This window comes from Pseudophryne corroboree, chromosome 5 (assembly GCF_028390025.1).
Source record: "Pseudophryne corroboree isolate aPseCor3 chromosome 5, aPseCor3.hap2, whole genome shotgun sequence".
NCBI lineage: Eukaryota > Metazoa > Chordata > Amphibia > Anura > Myobatrachidae > Pseudophryne > Pseudophryne corroboree.
This window is the reverse complement of record NC_086448.1, coordinates 165,370,593-165,389,504: the sequence shown is the minus strand read 5'-3', so window position 1 is coordinate 165,389,504 and position 18,912 is coordinate 165,370,593. Positions and strand designations below refer to the sequence as shown.

The window sequence follows — 18,912 nt, the reverse complement described above, 5'->3', positions numbered from 1 at the left end:
CGTCTTTGTGTAGAGTTTTAAATACAGTCTGCTGTTCTGTGTCACCGACCTGGCAGTCATTATGCATCTATTTAGCATTGACTGAGAGTCTGTGCTACAGGGTACCAGGTTATAGGCCGTTTGCAGGTAATCTATCACTGTGTGGTACAGTGGTCTGCTTTCTATGCGTTACAGAAAGAATAAACGGGGTAAATGTAAATGTTTTAATTTCCTGAAAAGCTCCTTTTGAGACCTTTTGTCTATTATTAATTTATAGTTACTGCACAAGGTTTTTTTTTATTTTATTTTTTACATTTTATAGTGTTACAATATGGAACCATAATGGATTGAATTGAAATGTATTTTTCACTAGTTAACACAAATGACGCTATTCAATTGTTATATGGCCCCAAGATTTCCCACCGAAGGGGACATGATATCTAATTAATCCTCGTTATTACGCATATGGCACCCATAGTAGTCTGGTTTAGCCACGTAAAGCGACAAAACCCAACTAAACTAATGTGCACAATTGGGGGAAAAGTCCAGTTTTCACGCTTTTCAGCTCGCCACTCCTGGGGGTAACGAGATGAAATTTGTTATCTTGCCCGTCAGCAGAAACAATTGAATAGTTACCATCGAGCGCAAATGAGAGGGGTAGGTGACATTTTTGAATTTTGCCCAAAGTATTCTGTAATTTGTTCCCAAATTTCAACCCAACCATTTGTCAAAATGAATTTGGAACAAAACTTAAAATAATTGCATTAGTATTTATCCCTCCTCCCATTGGTTGCATTGATAGATCTGAGTCTATTTGGGTGTTTCAGTATTGCTGAGCCTATCCTTGTCTTCTCGGTTTGCGCCACGCATTGCACTTAGCATTGTGGCTGAAGAGTTCAACTTTGGTCTCATCACCATAGAATCTTCCTCCACACGGTTGTGTCTCCCTCATGTCTTTGGGTAACCTGCAGCCGGATGCTGATGTGAATTTCCTTCAGCAAGGGCTTTTCTTCTTGCAACCCTCCCATGCTACCCACATTTACGAAGCATGTCTACTATTGTCCCATGCACAGATACTCTCAGCTCTTTAATGGAGGACTGGATCTCCTTAAGAGTTGCAATTTGCCTCTTGCAGGCCTCCCTTGCTACAGCTCTTCTCAATCATCAGCTTTGAAGGACGCCCTATTCTAGGTTGATTCACAGTTCTATATTTTCCCCCAAATTTTTTTTTTGGTTTTATGGACTTAACTGCACTTTGGAATATATTCAGTGCCTTGGATATATTCTTGTACCATTTTCCTAATTGGTACTTCTCAGTGACCTTGTTCTAGATGTGCTTCGAATGTTTTGTCCTTATTTTGTACCCTTTGCTTAGAAATGCACTACCTACCTGGTGGAGTTTGGAGGTGTATCTCTGCTGCAGTCAAGTGACACAACTCACCTGCACATACGTGCACTCCAATAAACCACTCATGTGACTTGTGAAAATCATTTGATACTTCAGGTTTAATCTATTATGGATTTAGCACGGGGGGGAACGACACTAATGCAATTACTCAGTTTCAGTGTTTTATTACTAATTAGTAGAAGCAAATTTTAAGTTAATATCCACCATGGTTCCATGTTGTAACACCGTAACACAACAAAATGATCAAACAGCCCAGTGGGGGTGAGTACCTTTTATAGTCACTGTATGTATGTGATCATAACATAAGCTGCAGTCCAGAAGTAGATAGTGTGACTTTCCAGCCCTCGTTTCTGAGACAGTCGTCGGAATGTACCCCAGCAGCTACTGAAAAGTCACTGATGGTCTGTCTGGGCTATATCAAACCCTTACTAAGTTCTCTGTGGTCCATCATTCCAAAGTGTTCTCTCCACATATCTCAAAGTGCATGTTGTGTTACATTGCAGATTAATTGTGGCAGTCTCATTGTCTATGTTTGCTTGGCTTTTCTAACCCTTTATGTTGCTGGCTTTGTTACTTTTCTGTTGCTGAGTTTATACATATATTTTTTCACCTGCCATGTCTTAGGGGACTTGGAGTATCAATAATACAGTGAGCCCACCTTCCTGGTCAGCTGATGGCTCAGAAGGTTGGGACATTTTTAAATCCAGACAGCTTCTCGGCAATCCATTTTGGAGCATCAAAGTGGTAAATAAGTTGCATTTCTTCTTATGTGTCATTTTACCCTGTTATGAGTGGGACAAGCAGTCTCTTCCTCCGACTTTTAGTTGTGTGCATTTTAGGCTGTTACAGCTTGGTCCTCTGCAGACTTTCCAGCTTTGCCCATGGTCCTAAAGTTGTTCATTCAAATTGCGCATTCATTAAATTATTATGAATTGCACACAGATCATATTCATCATATTGTAATGTAGCTACTTCTGCTTTCTGTGTATTATTAGTACAGAATATATGAAGTATAACCTTCTCCTACCCTTTACTACAATTTCCCCTGTATCTGGCTACAGTTAATTGGTAGTGTGATAGAAATATATATATATTTATATAATATAATATAATATAATTTTTTTTGTGTGTATAAATATATATATCCATTTATTTTACTGTAATTCAGTACAATCACACTTACAAACAGGGCCTATTAAATTGTAAATATGGCCACCATAAACTGTAAACAGAATTCTATAGTAGGAGTGTTACCCTATAATGTAGGGAAATACTCTATGGCATGACTCAGCTTTTTAGGACTTAATTCATTTTCGGAACATCTAAAAAAAAATTTTGTGAGATTCTTGTAAGATAAAAAGGTAGGTTTTATAATTTAAACTTATTCCCAGTGACATTGCACTGTAGAGGCAATGCAGTCAGCGTGCTGTTGGTGTGACGTGCTAACGTTGGGACCCGCACCCTGCAGTGTGCATTTTACCTTGGACCACCCCATAGGGGTTCGCCGGAAAATAGACCGTTTTAGGCTACAGTATGTGTGGGTTATGTGCGCATTGCTCATTGCGTGTACCTCACGCCGGAACATGCAGTAAGTATTGCATCGCATTTAATTGTGTTATCTCCTAGAGTGCTTCAGAGAGCAGCCAAAGGACTCTGACTGCAGTTATCGTCAATGTGTTTAAGCTTCAGTCTACCTCTGTCATTGCTCATTCTGATGGGTGCTCTGTAACCCAAGAGTTCCGATTATAGCAGAAATGTGAAACACACCTTCAGACTTTGCTGCTTACACATGTATATTTGGTTCCATCACCAGCAATTGTGTTTCACATGGGTATTAAAGTCCCACCAAAACACCAAAAAATAGAACTTGCACAGTTTTACTTCTACACACTGTTCCCTGTCATTGCTCATAAAACAAGAGTCCTTAATGGCAACACAGTGCATTTTGTAATAAAAACTATTTAACACGGAAGCTAAAAGGGCATTTATTTTTATTTATTAGAGTTCTCTTAATCCTTGCCCTGCAGAGGAGAGGACTAGACTAATAACTGCATTTAAAAATTAGATCAAAATGTTTTACAGAGCCTTGAGAAGTAGTATGTGGTACTATCAGCTGCTGCATTTAGCCCACACATCTCCTATTCACAAAGACCAGCTGTTAGGGCAAGAGTTACATGGACACAGCCACCCTAAGGCCCTCCTCATCCCTGCACAAAGGTTGTAGAATGTGGCTGAAATTATACAGAATATTACCCTGCCGCTAAATACACATCAGACTTGCTGGCTGTAAAACGTGTTTCCACATGGAAATTACAACTTCAGTTGTTTTCGGGAGCAAATACTGCTTAAATGCCAAATTTCGCATAGAGACAGATGTCTATTATATTCTATAGAGAGAGATATATGTATACTTGCATAATAAAGCATTTATAGCATTTTCAGGATATAAATTTTGTGTCTCTTTAAATGAAGCTTTGTGAATCTGAGCTTAGCGTTACTGGCTCCATTAGTCCTGCCACATTCTCTAGTCACTGCACTCTTTGCCTTCTTCACTCTTCCTGGATGTTAGCGGAGTTCTGTAGAGCTTACTTTTCCATGTCTGCTGTGTCGCACTTCATCAGGCTTCCTAGTGTAAAAAGTCACAGAAGTATTTTCGACATTTTAAAATTTAGGTAAAATAATTTTATAGGTAAGTTTACCCTATTCAACTTCGAGGTTATGCCAGTATTCTGCCTATATTTGTAATCGATTCTATGCCCTAGTGAACGTATAGAGCTGCATTTCCATGAATACTGGTTCCTCTTAGAAAGCTACATCCACAGTTTGTAGGCGTGGTAGTGCTTCCATAACTAGGTGCCATTGGCTGCTTACACCCCCATATAAAATATGCAGCAAATTCCCCTCTGGCCTAGTTTTAAAAGCATGTAAATCAGTAGTCCATTAGTAAATGCTCTTTATAGAATGAGGTTTGGCGACGAGTGGTATTCAGTATACCGGTTGTTGGGATCCCGGCGCACAGTATATCGGCGTCGGAATCCCGACAACCGGCATACCAACACCTTTTCTCTCTCTTGGAGGTCCACGACCCCCTGGAGGGAGAATAGCATGGCGACGCCTATCTGTAAGTTGCTGCATATATGAGTTGAAAGATGCAATGCTAACTCAGTAGCGTAGTCATTGACCATGGCTTTGTTGCATCTTTCTTGTATAATACCCTTTCTCAAAAGTGGATTTAAACTGACAGAAGGTAGGTTTGGTTCTTACCTGCAGAATTGCAGTGTGAGAACTTAGATATACTGGCTGATATTTACTTCCAACAGAATCTCATCTACTACTTTGCTGCTAATTTTTTCAATATGTAAAACTGCTTTTGTAGGGACTGTCCATTTCTGATTGATCCCCTGGTTTTCACCTAGTCTGCAACTGGGTTAATGTATGTATGGCGTTCTAAGCAGTTTAATGACTGCTGTGTATATGTCCTACTGATGTACGTATGGGAGGTGGTGGTCGAGGGGAGATTATTACACAACATCTGAACTTGATAACACAATGATAGATATTTAAATTGAGGAAGCAAATTGCATTACCCTCCTTATATTTTCAGTGTTTTCCCATCCTCTCCTAAAGCTTCATATATTGAGAAAAACAACTAAAGTTTACATTTTCTTATGTTCTCATTTATTGCATTTAAATAGACTTAATTTCCTTATTATTCCAACAGGGTCGTGGCTCTGGATTTCCCAGGAGGAGACCAAGGGGGTCTGGACTGTCTGGCCGAGGCGGAAGAGGTCGTTCGAAATTAAAAACTCCTATAAGCAACTTCATAATTCCAGGGGTATAAAAACAACAACTTTTGTTTACATTTTGTCGCATCATTGCTATGTATTTGTCCACTATAATAGTTATATTTTCATGGTATTATAGTGGGGAATGATGTTGTATTTTATAATGCAATATAGACACAGCTTGAACTTAGAGTGTTCAGGAAATCATTATAATGGCTGCATGGTCAGCATGAATGGCATCTGTTTACAGAAATAAATGCTGGGTAATCTGAAGCACTGCTCAGCGACTTGAGGTGTTGATGACTATTGTTTTTAATTAGATTGCGTAATTTTATTTTATAGTTTTAGTATTTACACCCTCAAAGAACAAAATAAAGTAGCAGAGCAGGGAAGCGGTTACAATACCGCTAGTCTGGATCCTGGAGGTCACAATGCCGTCATGGGAATCCCGACTAGCGGTGAAATGCCACCGCCGCCGCAACGCCACATGCTTATCTCCTTATGTGGGACTTCACTACACCCATAAAGGGAGAATATAACCTGTGGCGAGCGCAGCGAGCCTGCAAGGGTCTCTCTAGCGCTCGCCCCGCTGCCGGCATACTGGTGGCCGGGATCCCAAGCTGCCGGTTTTTCATACTGATCCCGCAGAGCATACAATAGATAAATAGATATGGTACACGGCAAGCATGGCATGTATCAGTGTAAGATCAGAAATAAATGAATAAATAGGTACCAACCTATGAGCCAGCTAGCATGGGTGAGCAATGGAAGAACATATTATAGAGAGACACACTATTGAAGTAAATGATGCGCATGAGTGTTAATAGTATGTATTTTAGGATCAACGATCAACTCTAGACCATTGGTCGAGTCAAGCCCCTCAGCTCACATTGTGTATTGAATAAATAAGTAGTTCCATTACACACCACCACCAAGTGAGCAGGGAAGAGCATAGGGGGTAATTCAGAGTTGATCGCTGCAGCAAATTTGTTAGCAGTTGGGCAAAACCATGTGCACTGCAGGTGGGGCAGATATAACGTGCAGAGAGAGATAGATTTGGGAGGGTTATGTTGTTTCTGTGCAGGGTAAATACTGTCTGCTTTATTTTTACACTGCAATTAAGATTTGAGTATGAACACACCCCACCCAAATGTAACTCTCTCTGCACATGTTATATCTGCCCCCCTGCAGTGCACATGGTTTTGCCCAACTGCTAACAAATTTGCTGCTGCGATCAACTCTGAATTAACCCCATAGAATACTGTTTTCAAAGATCTCAGAGCTTCCTCTAAACTTGCAGGAATTGGGAACGGTTCTTATAAACATCTATAGCAAAGTTGAGTTGTAACAGAACAGCATCACTGAAATTAAGGTGTGGTCTTCAGGTTGCCGGCGGCCGGGCTCCCGACGACCAGCATACCAGCACCAGAATCCCGACTGCCGGCATACCGACAGTTTTTCTCCCCCTTGGTGGTCCACGACCCCCCTGGAGGGAGAAAAGATAGCATGGCGCGCGTAACGCGCCACCGTGCCCGCAGCGTGGCGAGTGCGGCGAGACCGCAAGGGGCTCATTTGCGCCACCCCAGCTGTCGGTATGCCGGCGGTCGGGATTCCGGCGCCGGTATGCTGGCCGCCGGCATAACAAACTACACCCGAAATTAAGATAACTAGTTATAATAGCCAGATACAGAGACCCCAGTGGGTGTGACTAGGAGCGATGGTGGTGTGCACACCCCAGGGTGAACTGCTACGTAAATGCATCTCTGCCAAATGTGCTCACAAGACAATCTTCAAGGAATTTCTCAAAAAGATGAAAAAACCAAAATCGACATTGTTTCTCCAACGTCTGTCCTCCAAATCAGATCATTTGGATTTAACTGCCGCCATTTGATAGGGCTAATTGGAGAGTTTGTCACCAACGGGACAAGAAAGTCTTCAAGATCCCGTGTTCAGCTTCCCCAACCCTCTCCAGAATTTTCTTAATTTTGTGACATACAAGGGACATATCTACTTGTAGTTGTCTAATCTGGTCAGTAACCCTCTTCAGAGGCATTAATGCCCTGGAAGATCTGTTGAAGAGATGGTGGGTGTGCTATTGGCACCTATGTAGGAGGTATGGAGCTTGGAAGTCTGGCTATTTGAAGGTGGGTCAGTCCGTGGAGGGACCAGCGAAGAGCAGGCAAATTTTTCCAATTTAGCTGCTGCACCTGCTACATGTCTGGATGCACAGTGGAATGCACAGTAAATAATGAACAGTTAGTCTCCAGGGGAAGGCGCAAAATAAGTAATGGTAAACGTTGCTGGATGGGAAATAAGTAGCCACAATGAGACAAAAATTAAGCACCAGATAGTCACAGTAGTCAAATGGAGAGAGATACTCCACATATGAAAATAGATGGCACCATCCTGAGTTCTAGAAAAGAGAACAGGAAGCAGCGAGTGCAAGTGACATCCAACAGGGACCAGTAGACACAGACTCCGGATCACAGGGCTTACCCAGTCAAGATGACCACTACAACTTTAGGCCACCCCAGGAGAAGACATCAGGGCTGAGGAAGCCATCAGGCTGGAAAAGACAGGGAGATGACACCTCGTGGACAGGGGAAATGCAGCCATAATGTCATGAATCCACTGGGACTCCAGAGAACTCCAAAAAACAACTATGGTGGAGAGCAGGCACAAGATGGCGGTTGTTGATTCCTGGCATGCCACTAGCCACTGCTGCAGACCAAGAAGAGCCGGAGAAATCAGCGCACCGATGACACCAGAGTACTCCTACGCAAAAATCATGAAGGGGCTAAAAGAGACAACACGGCAGGGCAGGTGCTTGAAAGCCAGGAGCGCTGGACTGCTGAGCACAGCCGGGCCAAGTCTCAGAGATCCCTGTATAGCAAGTAATGATTTAGAAGTACGGGAGCAGCCTATCACAGGACACCAAGAGACACAGGAGTTACCCCATCAGTGCACCTAGTCCGCAGTGTGAAACCCCAAATAAACAGGAGATGTTGGAGAGCTGGCAAGGTGCGTTCTACACCATGCTATTCTTCCACTCATGTCTTGTTATTGTTGATGACTATTTTTACATTTGTTTAAGCGCCATTCACTGAACAATATTGGGTGAAGCAGGGAGGTATGTATTGTGTATCGTGGCCACCTGCACGTGGGTGGACAGCAGAACCTACAAATGTGCTCAGAGTATGCAGTAGCAGTGAGCTATATGTATAGAGCACTAGCATGTTTACCCTCCAGACTGGTGTGTGTGCGATCCAGCAATCTGAAATGCTGATTAAGGTGGGGAGAGAGTAGGGATATAACACATTGAGGAGCAAAGTGTAGCTTCTTGCATTGCTGGCTGGCCACCTGTTTACCCAATAGATATTACATATTTTTCCTAACACTAAAACACAGGTTATGTATACCTACTTGTGAATATACCTTAATAGTTTTAACCCTTTATTCTGTGGGGATTTTTCATCATTGGCAATGCTTATATTTGTGCAAAACCTAGTGAGGCCATCTTTATAATCAAAATAATGAACCTTTATCTTCCTTTATTTATGTAAATACGCATGCGCAAGCAATGTCAGGTTCAAGCTTTGCTGAGATTTGTGGAGGTTCCCATTATCTTGCTGCGTCACAGATAACCTGTGAAAGTTTCTTGTTTGGGAAGGCCTGCTTATTGTTAGAACATGCGGGGTATTCCTTAGAGACTTTCTGAATGATCTGTGTTTCTGTTACAGTTAACCACAATTGATCTTTCATCATACAAGGAGGAGGAAGAAACCTCAATGCACAACACTGTCGTTTTATTTTCCAGAAGCGACAAGTTCACCTTGCATCAGGTTTGCAATTATTTTCAGATAGTGGTTGAAAGCAACTTGGGTACTGGGCTCTAGTTCATGCTACAACTGGAAGGGAAGCAAATTATTTCCATCTATAGTAAAGTTTATTATAGGTTCTTTTTCTGCACGGTTTGCCCCAGTTGCATAAATACCGTAACTTTGCCATCCCTTAATTATCCTGTCATAGAATGCAGACCGAGATTTTCCCCAACACAACATAATTCTTTATTAAACCTGTTTGTTTCACCTACTCTAAGAGCATAATGTTTGCTAGCTTGTAGCCGTGGCCAGAACTACTGTGTTAAATTGCAGCCCTCAATGGACCGTGATAAGCCCACAGGCTGCACTTACAGTAGCACATATTTCTATTTGAGCCTTAAGATGATAGAAAAGAAATCCGCAGTAAGTAGGGCTTTTTGCCCTTATCAAGGCAGCAGCGAATGTGTTAGCTCATAGCTCTGGGGACATATCCCGGAATCCATGGGTTAGTCTCAGACTTACCACACAAGGATATAGAATTGTGATGGGCGTAAAAGTCCAAAGCTACAAGCCTTCTTTCTTGCGTGGTAGAGCCTAATTTAATCCCTCCCTAAATAAAATTCCTCAATCCATACAAGCAAATAGTTTCTGGGGTTTGTGTAAGCAATTGTGGTCTGCGCTCATAGGGTATGTTTGATTACTTTGGTTTACAGGAGCAGTTGAGAGCACGTTAAATTGTACACCTGTATAGTTGTGTGGCTGGTGCGGCTAGATTATATTTTGGTTTTGTAAATGACATAAAATTGTTGTTAGGGCACTGATGGCGTTTTGTTTTTCTAATGTAAAATTAGGTAAGCCTGCTGCTTTTCACAGTGTAATATAGTGTTGGTTTGATTTGCATGTCTTATAGGATATGTGCGTGGTGTGCGGGAGTTTTGGGAAAGGTGCTGAAGGGAGACTTCTTGCTTGCTCTCAGTGCGGGCAGTGTTATCATCCATACTGTGTCAGTATTAAGGTGAGTGCCCACAAATCTCTATTACTTCTCATGGGAACATTACTAAGACATAACATCTAAGCAAAAGATCACATAAGTGACATGGATATACTGCGCTCCTATGACAAAATAAACAGCAATAGTTCATCTCTTATACTGTCAGTCAGTTGTCTTTTTTTATATTTTATAATTGTAGTGTAAATATTTTCCTCCTAACCCTAACTGAAATACCATGCTTTAATGACTGGCAATACTCTTTCTGTTGCCTGCTCGTTAGAATATTTGCTTTTTAACTTTATTGATCTGTCTGTATTTGCCATATTTTTTGATTACCTCTCTAGATTAGTAAAGTTATTCTTCGCAAAGGCTGGAGGTGTTTGGAATGTACAGTGTGCGAGGCTTGTGGCAAAGCCTCAGATCCTGGCCGTTTGCTGCTCTGTGATGACTGTGACATTAGCTATCATACATACTGCCTGGATCCTCCGTTACAGACTGTTCCTAAAGGAGGCTGGAAGTGTAAATGGTTAGTTTATACTGTTTATAACTTCATGCATGTTTCAGGTGAATAAACAGACCATAGTCACCCTTGCCGTTACCACCACCGCCTACTCTTGGCAGGATTTATCTCACTGATGTTTACTTTATATGTAATATACCTCCAGCCCCCATCACTGTCCCTACTGTACCGCAGTGCTGATCAGGATTCTCTGCGCAGTTTCAAATAAATATTTTGCAGGGAAGGTTTCCATGTAACCAATAATATATCTGTTAAGAATGGTTTTTCCAGAGTACCTTTTAATAAAAATGTCAGATTTGTGAAGTGTGGAGGGTTATCTTATTTGATAATTATTATTCTACTTTTTAGGTGTGTATCCTGTAACAATTGCAAAGCAATAACGCCAGGGTTGAGATGTGAGTGGCAGAATAACTACACACAGTGTGCTCCATGTGCAAGCCTATCCACCTGCCCTGTATGCAGCCAGAACTACATAGAGAACGAGCTAATTCTTCAGTGTAGACAGTGTGACCGGTAAGAGCTATTCTCTAGTGCTTGCCGTTCCTTGGTTATCTTTCTGATTCATTTTACCTGTAGCTTCTGTTTTTGCATTAAATGGTTACATATGCCAGTAAATGTGCCTTTCTTAGGTGGTCCCATGGTGCCTGTCAGAGCCTACTTACGGAGGTAGAAGTGGAAAGTGCAGCAGACAGCGGCTTTGATTGTGTCGTGTGTAAGCCATTTGTAATACCAACTCAAGGTAATGTCCATGACCAGTGACTGCATTGTTTGCATTTTACATTTTTAATAATTGGAATTATTTAGATGCAGTATCATAATTATTATAATAATAATAGCTAACATATCTAACCCATTAGCATTGGTGATCTTCTGAAAGCCCATGTGAGCAATTTAGAGCTGCGGTAAAAATAAATAAATCCATAGAAAGTGTATGTAACACTTATATCGATATACTGTAACTGAAAAAATGACTGCTCTGTATGGGAGAGGTGCTTAGTGTGTTGCTTCCAGCCAGAGGCACAGAAACTGTCACATGATGCCTGTCTGGGAGAAGAGTGCGACCACAGAGCGGATACATAAGATCTGTAGTGTCGTCACAGTGCTACTCACTAGGTTTCCTTAATTTCCTTTTTACCTCTTATACCCTGACATTCTGCATTCCTTTTTAATATAATAAAATAACTTATGTTTCAGTTGTTCCTGCCTCACTGTGCGCTATTACAAATTGCTCAAAATGATTTAACATTGTTTCTTTCTTTTTCTTGCCACATTTAGAGGAGTGTGACTCCCCAATTGATGCTCAGATTGTTCCAAAAACGAGGGAATTTGGTAAGAGAAGTCAATTTCGGCTTCCTGTATAAATGTTTTGTTGTTTTTTAAATATGACTGGTATCTTAAGTGGAGGTGCTGGAAAGGAGGTATTTGCATATCTAGATAGCATGACCTACTGAATATTAAAAATCCATTGTATTTATTTAAACCACATCTTAACAGCAGCTCTCATCTATCCATTCCGGCAGGCACTGCTACCATTGGGGTGTAAAGAGCATTGTTGCAGGAGTAGACGTTTATGTAAGATTATAAATTTGTTTGTAGTCTGTCTCTTCCCATTCTACACACTCCACCAATCGGGAGATCAGTTGTAACAAAGTTGGGGTCACCATAAGTTTTTTATTTATTTATTTTTACTCATCCCTTATGTTCCGTTTTTTATGCTGTAATAGAGGACTCTGCTGAAGGGGGGATGGACATTAGCAATTATCCAGTGCTTCTCTGCTGCTTCAGAGATTGGACCTCAGGCTGCATTCCAGTAGCCGGGACAGCAAAAGAAGCAGCCTCAATCTCTTCCCAAGTTAGGTTAATTTGATACTTGTGGGGTTTGGTCCCTGTGTTCAGACCACTGGTTTGAGGGCCACTATGAATGTGAGCCCTATACTAGAGTAAGACGTGACAGAAGCTGTTCTAAGCGTAGTGCCATGTCTAGACTTGGACTATCAGGGAGATTGCTTTCTTCAGTAGTACGTACTGTGTGTCCTCAATATGACACGAAGCGTGAAATGCCTGGTGCGTTTGTCCCGTCAGGTCCCGTGCAGCTCCACTAGCATCGGGGCATTTTTGCAGGGTTTTTTGCCGAAAATTCATCTTAGTCGCAACGCGATTGGACTAGGAAGCACCTGGAAATTATGCTGATAAATGTGATATAGTTTCTTGTGTGTGACTAATGCCGGTATTCAATTACCTGTGAAGAAACATCAGGAGCGAAAAACTCAAATGTATATTTTTTTTCAGGCTATCCAGTTAGGTCACCAGGAGAAAAAATACATAAACAATCAAAGTGGAGTACTAGGGAGCCCTTTACTGTAAAACAAAATATTCAATTTGGTGGAAAAGTATGTCCTGACAATAACCGCTATCTTCATCCTAGCTTTAGAAAATTAGAATGCTGACCTTTGCATGCCATTTATCCTTGGGAATGGTACTGTATCTCCTGCAGGTCTTCAACCAGATTGTGTAAAGGTTGGTTCAGACGAAGATCAACATGACACCTTCTCTCAACCACAGAGTTGCTCGGTACTGTGCAAGAACCGTGTATCCAAATGCACTCACATGGCATTTCAAACTAGTCTATTTTTACCTCTGATATCCATGTTTTCTGAGTAACTAAAGAGGAAGTCCCAATAATTCTTGAAGCAACGGATGGGCCAAGAAGTTCATGGCAGTCAAATGCTCTAATCATATTAGTGGAGGCACCTTGATAGATGAGAGGACATCTTTGTCAGGGTCCATATAAACACCAGTATTTGTCTTGGCTGACTGCATCCATGAATAAGACCCAGGAAACCTATGTCATCTCAATAGTTTTATTGTGGAAAACCTACTTTAGTGGATGTAAGAGAAAAGGATTAACCTCTCATCCTTTTGTGGGCATCTTAACTTTATTTACAGGATTATGTGGACAGCACCTTGAGATTGGTCTCTCATAAAGTCCAGTTTATCTTTTTTCAGATAAAATGGCTTGCAATCCTGAGGTTCGGACTTTCCATCGAATGCTCTCCACATTCAACTGCCACATGTTCTTTTGTACCTAAATATGGTCCTTTCAGCATTAAGGTTTGTACACACGGTGAGATAAATCTGTAAGATTTTGACTATATAATCAAAATCTTAAGGAAATTTAGTGCACATCTCAAGGTGTTAGGCAGCTTGTGATACCGATTCGATCCCGTTGCGCACTCCCGTGTGGTCGGTAGCGTAAGGCTAGATAGTTTGTGCAGGCATCTAGTGTACTATCTAGTACAAAGTATAGTCCAAACTGGCACTTAGCCTACATAGCACATAGACAAAATTCGAAAGTACAGATAGTCAAAATCTGGGCTCTGGGATAGTTCAAGGGAAATCGCATAGTCAAAATCGGGCATAGCAAAGATATCACCGTGTGTACACACCATTAGAGAGGGAGCTATAACAACCTTTTGTTAGTGTGTGCAGCACAATATGGGACAGTGAGTGAAACAATTGTGCCCGTGTTGCAACCTAGTCCTGTGTCCATACTTTTACCAATTTCTCCTTCTTCGGTGTATTTATTTCCAAAGATGCCAACTTTAAGAAAGAATGTTTTGCACACAGCAGTGAAGGAGCATACTCTTCCCTACTTTAGTATGTTACTTAGGTTAGCAATGTCCCCCAAAATGTATGAATGACAGAAGAATTTTTAGAGATCCCATTAAATCATCCAAATACATTTGGGGGACATTGCGTTCACACCCCGTCTTGCACTATGAATGCTTGTTCTGTTCTATCCTAATGGCTTTGTCCGTTTGCAAACTGATCTGATTAGTGCAATGGTATAGATGGGATGAGACAGACTACAAACAGGAGTTTAGTGTTACATGAAAACCTGTTCCTCTATCCTCCATGAGGGATACTGGGGACACTTAGTACGATGGGTTATAGATGGGGTCCAAAGGAGCCGGTGCACTTTAAATTTCTTCAAACAAGGTGTGCTGGCTCCTCCCCTCTATGCCCTACCTCACAGCTCAGTGTAGAAAAATGTGTCCTCAGGAGAGGATGCACACTGGTGAACGAGATTTTTTTTTCTTCAGTTTATTTTCAGGTAGGCTGTTGGGTAACAGCCTACCTGCACCGAGGGACGCTCGGGGGACCGACACCGGCCTCCCGGAGGTGTTGAGTTGGATTCCGCTGACAGGACATCGTTCTTGTGGGTCAGTGTACCGCAGGCATTGCTCACTCGCACGCGCACGCGCACACACGCAGCACTCCGCACTCCCCACAGCGCCAGCACAGAGCCTTAAGTCAGGTGAGTGTTGCCAGGGGTCCCACTAGCAGGGCCCCTCCAGTTCTTGGTGCGGTCTCAGACACGAGGGGGGAGAGGGGGGGGGGGGGGCATACGGACTTCCTCTGGGGTGATCCCATACCCCCCTTCCCTGTGCAGACTGTCAGCGGCAGTGTAATTAGGAGCTGAAAATACTTTTTACATGAGTTTGGGGAATTTGCCAGTATAAATATGTATATAGCTCCAGCGCCATTGCAAGGGGCGGAGCTTCCTCAGAGCGGGACCAGCGGCTTCCTGGCTCCATTTCCTGCACTCTCAGCGTTGCTGCAGGACTGCCAGCTCCTCCAAGTGATACTCCACAGCCAGACACTAGTGCAGGGGTCTAGTTAGGGGGGAGAGCCCACTGTGGGACCCTTATATTAGGCTCCTCACGCACTATATTACAAATTGCCTTGCATCTAACTTCTGCATTATTAGTTTCAGGCTGTATGCTGGTTTCTCCTGTCTGAGTTTCTCCACACATACTGGGCTGGGCAGACTTGCTTGTACCTGTGTCTCTGTGTATGTATGTGTGTGGGTGTTTGATGTTTGATGCGTGGTAAAGAAAGGTGTGTGTAATGTTTGTCACCCCAGGTTTTCTCCCTCCCCTGCAGATTCTCTCATGTGTGAGGAATGCAGTCGGCCTTGGGGCTTCAGGGGGTGATTTACAGGAACCAGCTTGGCTGAGTTCTATTAAAGCGATGATGGCTGACATGTCCAATGAGTTAACTACTACTAGACAGGAAAGGCAGAAGTTACAACAGTCTGTGGCTGAGCTGACTAAAGATAGGGCAGAAAGCAGACATGTTCCCCCTCTATCTCATCCATTACCCCAAAAAAGAGGATACCTGACATCCTCCTCTGAGGAGGTGCCAAAGTTGAAGAGGGGGAGGAGTTGGAATCTAATACTGAGATGGATGATTCCTCTGCTGCACAGGGTGTAGAGTCACTTCTCATTGCTGTAAGGGATGTGCTTTGTATCCCTGGGTCTGAGACAGATGTGCAGCAGTCTGTATTTCTCTGCGCAGAAAAAAGTACTGGTCACGTTTCCTAATTCAAAGGAATTGGATGATCTTTTCAGGGAGCCGTGGGCTGCTCCTGACCAGAAGTTCCAGGTGACTAAGAAATTGCTGGCTGCCTTTCCTTTTGCTCAGGAGGGGTGTAAACTCTGGGAGACTCCCCCTGCTGTTGATGCTTCGTTATCACGCCTTTCAAAAAAGACGGTGGTTCCAGGGGCTACATCCTTAAAGGAATCTGCGGACCGGAAAATAGAGACCATGCTAAAATCTATTTATGTTGTAGCAGGGGCCTCCCAAAGGCCTGTTATTGCTGGATGTTGGGTGACTCACGCCATACATTCGTGGGCAGGTAACCTTTAAGAGGGCCCCACTGGGAATAAGTCCCTGGCTGAAATGGTGACGCTTAATCAACATATTCAGGAATCTGCCCGTTTCCTCTGTGAGACAATAATTATTAATGCTCGTACCTCTACAATGGTGGTTTCCGCACGCAGGGCGTTGTGGTTTCGGAGTGTGGAAGCCTTACCCTTCACAGGTGATTGGCTATTCGGATGTGAGACACTTGGATTTCGAAGGCTACCGCTGGTAAGTCCACATACCTCCCATCTGCAGCTCCACCGGCTAGACGTTTTTACGCTGGGTCTTCCCTGCAGTCCTTTCGGTCTGCGCGGTTTAAAGGAAAGGCCAGAGGTGCCTCAAATGCGGCATGAGTCTCTAGAGGTAAGTCACGTAAGCCTGCCACCGCAGGATCTCAGGATCAGGGTATCGGCTCTGTCTCCTCCAAGCCCTCAGCATGACTGTGTCCCTCCGCTCCTGGAGGATCTCAGGGTGGGAGCGCGTCTGAGATTCTTCAGCTCCATTTGGAACTGCTCCTGCCAGGATGCCTGGGTAAAAGACCTGATCTCCCAGGACTACACACTGGAGTTCGAGAGTTCTCCACCTCACAGGTTTTTGAAATCGGGATTTCCGACTTCAGAAGACATGCGCCTCACGCTACAGGAGGCCATTTAGAAATTGGTTCTGACCCAGGTCATTGTTCCTGTGCCATTGCAACAAAGGGGCAAAGGATACTATTCTAGCCTTTTTGTGGTGCCAAAACCGGATGGTTCAGTGAGGCCCATTTTGAACCTCGGATTGTTAAACCCATATCTGCGAGTTTTCCGGTTCAAGATGAAGTCTCTTAGAGCAATGAGCTCAGGTCTGGATGGCTCTCCTCTGCTTCAAGGTCGAGCCATTTGGGTTCAGTCGGACAACGCCATGGCTGTGGTATACGTCAATCAGCTGGGAGGGACAAAAAGCAAGGCCTGCATACGGGAGGTTTCCAGGATCCTCCTATGGGTAGAAAGGAATGCAGCGGCAGTCTCTGCCATATTCATTCCGGGAGTGGACAACTGGGAGGCGGACTTCCTCAGTCGTCACGACTTGCACCCGGGAGAGTAGGGTTTCCATCCGCAGGTATTTCACTACGTCACAGCCCAGTGGGGCTGCCCGCAGATCGACCTGATGGCCTCTCCACTCAACAAGAAGCTTCCGTGCTATTGTTCCAGGACGAGGGACCCTCTCGCACGGACTTATGGCGGCTTCGTTTTATGGCATGGCGGTTGATCTAAACAGTCTAGCTGATAAGGGGCTTCCAGGAAAAGTAATCTCCACCATGGTTCAGGCCAGGAAGACTGTCACATCGAAGCATTATCACCATATCTGGAAACGATACGTTTCCTGGTGTGAGGGCCGAAAGTATCAGACAGTGGATTTCAACTTAGGACACTTTTTGCGTTTTTTGCAGGCTGGTGTAGATATGGGCCTACGATTAGGTTCCATAAAAGTTCAGATCTTGGCCTTGTCCGTTTTCTTTCAGAAGAATTGGCCTCTCTTCCTGAGGTCCAGACGTACCTGCAGGGTGAATTGTGAAAACGAGGTTGTGGATCTGCACCAGCTTAAAAAATAAAGGTTGTAGACAAAAAGAAAGATATCTATAAGGTACCAAAATGTTGACTATTATTGTAAATCATAAATAGTACTGAGTTTTGGCGGTGCTCCCATGGATTTTGTAGTTAGCCTACATGAGAAAACAAGAGAAAGACAAAATACCCTTGTGTGGAAGCACTCTTTGGGTAAAATATGAAAAAAATGTGTATGGTAGAGGAGAGGACCCTTTCGTTGTCCTTCCTCTATAGAATTAGATAAAACTTAACTTTTAATAATATTCTATAGAAAATTTCACTGGAGGTGAACAGAAAAGAATAAACATAAAATCTAGATTGCCATTGTACCAAATAAGGTTCTAGATATGGCAGGTGAAAATTTTTGTGGTTGTTGTATAATTGTTGAAAATAAACAATATGTACAGGTCACAGAAAGGATCGGATTGTAAGATAAGCTTAAAAAAATTATATTGGGTTGCCTGAAGGAAAAACGGCCCACAGCACCTAGTATTCCCTGGAGGTCTCCCATCCACGTACTGACCAGGCCATACCTGCTTAGCTTCCAAGATCGGACGTGTTCGGGCGTATTCAGGATAGTATGGCCGTGGGCCGTTTATTTCAAGAGATAAGTAAACAATTGTCAGGTTTAAGAGTATGTGTAAATGGTATTTAACCAAAATTCCCTGGGATTGGTCCTGGTAAGTTATGATTTAGAAGCAAAATCCAAAGTTATTAGTCCCACTGAAGGGTAAGGGGTGCTGCTAATGACCAGCAAAGTGATAATTAAATGATCCTGCAGCAAGATAATCTGAAAAAAATTTTTTTTGTGTTAAACAAAAAAGGGGTTTGCTGCTGTACTGAAAGTACCTATCTAAAGGTTTTCTTGCTATAAATAGCAAATATTTATGATCAGATATGTTAAATTAATAACAGCTGAGAAAAACCATGTATTCCTGTGTTAACCAAGATTGTAATGGCTAACAAGGCAGTTGTTGATTAACTGCAAATAGGTTCAATCCTAAAGATAATCACAAAGCAGGCACTTAGATTATTGGTCCCAATAGAGGGGTCTAATGTGCTGTTAAGATGCCGGCACAGTATTTGTAGTAGTCACTACCTATTGAGTTTGTC

At 42.8% G+C, this 18,912-nt stretch overlaps 1 protein-coding gene and 1 pseudogene across 9 annotated transcripts in view; one reads left to right on the top strand and one right to left on the bottom strand.

Moving 5' to 3' along the window:
- Positions 1 to 18,912, top strand: part of KMT2C (lysine methyltransferase 2C) — a 573,154-nt gene that overhangs the window by 331,440 nt on the left and 222,802 nt on the right. For 8 of the 9 annotated variants that reach the window (XM_063921867.1, XM_063921864.1, XM_063921862.1 and 5 more), the window contains exons 13-20: positions 2,012 to 2,131; positions 5,109 to 5,222; positions 8,913 to 9,014; positions 9,904 to 10,008; positions 10,329 to 10,510; positions 10,853 to 11,017; positions 11,134 to 11,243; positions 11,780 to 11,833. In XM_063921867.1, coding sequence (XP_063777937.1) covers positions 2,012 to 2,131; positions 5,109 to 5,222; positions 8,913 to 9,014; positions 9,904 to 10,008; positions 10,329 to 10,510; positions 10,853 to 11,017; positions 11,134 to 11,243; positions 11,780 to 11,833 — 952 coding nt within the window. The remainder of the gene's footprint in view (positions 1 to 2,011; positions 2,132 to 5,108; positions 5,223 to 8,912; positions 9,015 to 9,903; positions 10,009 to 10,328; positions 10,511 to 10,852; positions 11,018 to 11,133; positions 11,244 to 11,779; positions 11,834 to 18,912) is intronic. The other variant, XM_063921863.1, reaches the window with a different exon arrangement.
- Positions 18,274 to 18,391, bottom strand: LOC134931421 (5S ribosomal RNA; annotated as a pseudogene).